The 2,674-nt window shown below is 37.9% G+C and overlaps 1 protein-coding gene across 1 annotated transcript in view; it reads right to left on the bottom strand.

The window, feature by feature from the left end:
• LOC106867405 (GTP-binding protein Rhes) overlaps window positions 1-1,929 on the bottom strand; it is a 159,046-nt gene extending 157,117 nt beyond the window's left edge. Inside the window, exon 1 of the mRNA XM_014912266.2 lies at window positions 92-1,929. Within this exon, the coding sequence (XP_014767752.1) occupies window positions 92-480 (389 nt within the window). The 5' untranslated portion in view covers window positions 481-1,929. The remainder of the gene's footprint in view (window positions 1-91) is intronic.
• Between the last annotated feature and the right edge of the window lie 745 nt (window positions 1,930-2,674).

The following is a 2,674-nucleotide window of genomic DNA, read 5'->3' as shown; positions in this document are numbered from 1 at the left end:
TAAATAAATAAATAAATAAATAAACAGAAGGAAAATTAGAAGGAAATCTACGTTATCTAGTGAAGCGTATGAAAAAGTTTGTAAAATGTACCAAGCGGTTAAAGATCCGTTCTGCATGTTTGTATGAAAGCTTTCAACTTTCGGTTGAGTCGTTGTCACAACTGTTGTCCTTGTCTTTGTAAATGACGCCAAGATGTCTGTTGTGTTGATGGTTGTTGTTGTTGCTCCTAGTGGTGGTTGTGGCGGCGGTGATGACGGTGTTGATGATGCTGTTGTTGTTGTTGACGATGGTGGTGGTACTGCTTGCGGTGTTGTGAGGTTATTTGTCGGTGTTAACACGAGATGGTTTTTCGCCTGTTCGTTTTCTTGTTGTTGTCTCGCGTTGGCAAATGCCTCACCGTTGGTGATGTGTCTCCATATATCTCTCTTTCCTTTCATATCTCTTCCTGTGGCCGCCGCTGCAACTGTTACTGCCGCCATTGCACCACCAAAATCCTTTAGCCCTTTGGAAATTGTCTTCCCTCTCACTTCTTTTTTTTTTTTTTTTTTGCTATACTCCCTGTTTTTCCTAACTCCTCGTCTTTATTGCAACCACTATTTACAGGCCTGTCTATTTATTCACTACCAAACCTTATTTATTCATTTATCTACATGCATACGTGCATACTTATACATATATAGATGCATATATACATATATATATATATATATATATATGTCTCTCTCTCTATATATATATGACTTTTTCTACTTATCTATTTATCGGTGTCTGTAGATGTATGAATGCATGAACATGTGTCTGCGTGCTCTGATCGTAACGGCGGCGGTAAAACGCGTATTCGTGTATGCGAGTGCATGCGCGTGGTGCATATGAGAACGTATGCATGTAATGTAATGTAATGTTTGTTCGTATGAATGCATGCAGGCATGTGTGCGTACTTGCCTTTGTAAATATAAATGTGTATAGTCGAACGTATACCACTGTGGGCTTGTATGTGATATGAGGGTTTGTGCGTGCGTGCGAGTGTATATACGTAAGCGCACACGTGCTTTTGTACTTGCTTATTATCTGCCACAACACGCTCACATATTTTAAAATGCATCTACGCAAAATGCATTCTTTTAAGGCTATCATAGGTTATTGTAAGTGGCACATGTGGACGAAGTAATGATTGTGTTGTGCATTTCTGTTTTTGCTCTTTCAGTTCCTTAGAAGAAAAAAGAAGGGAGAAAGTCCGAAACAATGTTATCCACTGAATGAATCAGGGTTTCAGCTAATACGAAGCTTTATAATTGAGGAAGAGAAAAGTTTAGCAGATGTCAGTATGGAACGAATGCATATATACAGTAGTTAGAAGTCACTCCCGCTTAAAAGAGTGCTATGAAGGGTGAAAGGAGGCTTTGAAATGAAACATAATGGGAGGAGAGCCAATAGAATGATGGACAGAAGTGGATCGTGAGAGAAGTGAGGGAAGAGGTGGCGGGAGAGAAATTGAAAAAGTGAAAAAGATAGAGAGAGAGAGAGAGAAAGGGAAAGAGGGAGAGGAAAGGGAGAGATAAATAGAGGAAGAAAGAAGAGAAATACAAAAGAGTAAACGAGGAAGTGTTTAGTGAAGTATTAGTAAGACGGATGCACGGACAGATAGAAAACTAGTGAGCTAGCGAGTTAGGTAACTGTGCATTTGTATGTACGGGTGTGTGTGTGTGTGTGTGTGTAAAGAGTGAGTAAAAGAATAAATACACGCACGCGCACATACATGCACACACATACACTCACATACACATATATACGTGTGAGGAAGAGAGAGGGAGGGAGGGAGTGAAAGAGAGATTCTGGAAAAATGAAAGTAAAATAAAAAAATTACGGACAGTGAGAAAAATAAATAAATTGCGATGGAAAAGGAATGGAAGGATGTCAGCTGAGCGAGTTTGTTGACCGTAGATAAGGAGAGAGTATAATGTTACATCGGAAAATGAAGAGAAAGCTTTTACACAGCGAAGAAAAGAAAAGAAAGGAAGGAAACGTAAATATAAATAACAATAGTAATAATAATAATAATAATAATAATAATAATAATAATATGATGATGATGATGATGATGATGATGATGACGACAACAACAACACCAAACGACAACGGAAGGAAAATAACTGAAAAGACATGCTTGGAATAAAGGAGTGCAGAAAAGAAAGAAAGGTTTTGAAGAGTAAGGAGGAGGGAGAGGTGCAAAGAATCAACAGAAAAAGAACAACAACAACAACAAAAACAACAATAACAACAACAACAACAACGACAACATCAACAACAACAACTACTATTACTTCTACTGCTACTGCTACTACTACATGATGACAAGAATTGCTTAACAAGTTGAGAAGGAATTTTTAAAAAAACTGTTGACAGGAGATAAATAATGTAAGAGAAGAAAAAAAATACAAGGTGAGCTATGGGGGTAAAGTGCGTGTGTCCACTATCCTGTTTCGAATCACAATGGTAGACATGCGATTTTAATTGCGTCGATAATGTCCAACAGAAAGGTAGAGGCATCATAATTTTCTGTACTTCTACAATTAAACCACCCGTGGACAGCTCGAATTTCATATTTAAGTGAGCCTCTTTCTTTTACTGCAATTAAATTGTTGCTAAGTGCATTTGACAAGGCTACAACGATTA

Source organism: Octopus bimaculoides, chromosome 2 (genome assembly GCF_001194135.2).
Source record: "Octopus bimaculoides isolate UCB-OBI-ISO-001 chromosome 2, ASM119413v2, whole genome shotgun sequence".
NCBI classification, from domain to species: domain Eukaryota; kingdom Metazoa; phylum Mollusca; class Cephalopoda; order Octopoda; family Octopodidae; genus Octopus; species Octopus bimaculoides.
This window is presented reverse-complemented; position numbering and strand designations above follow the sequence as displayed.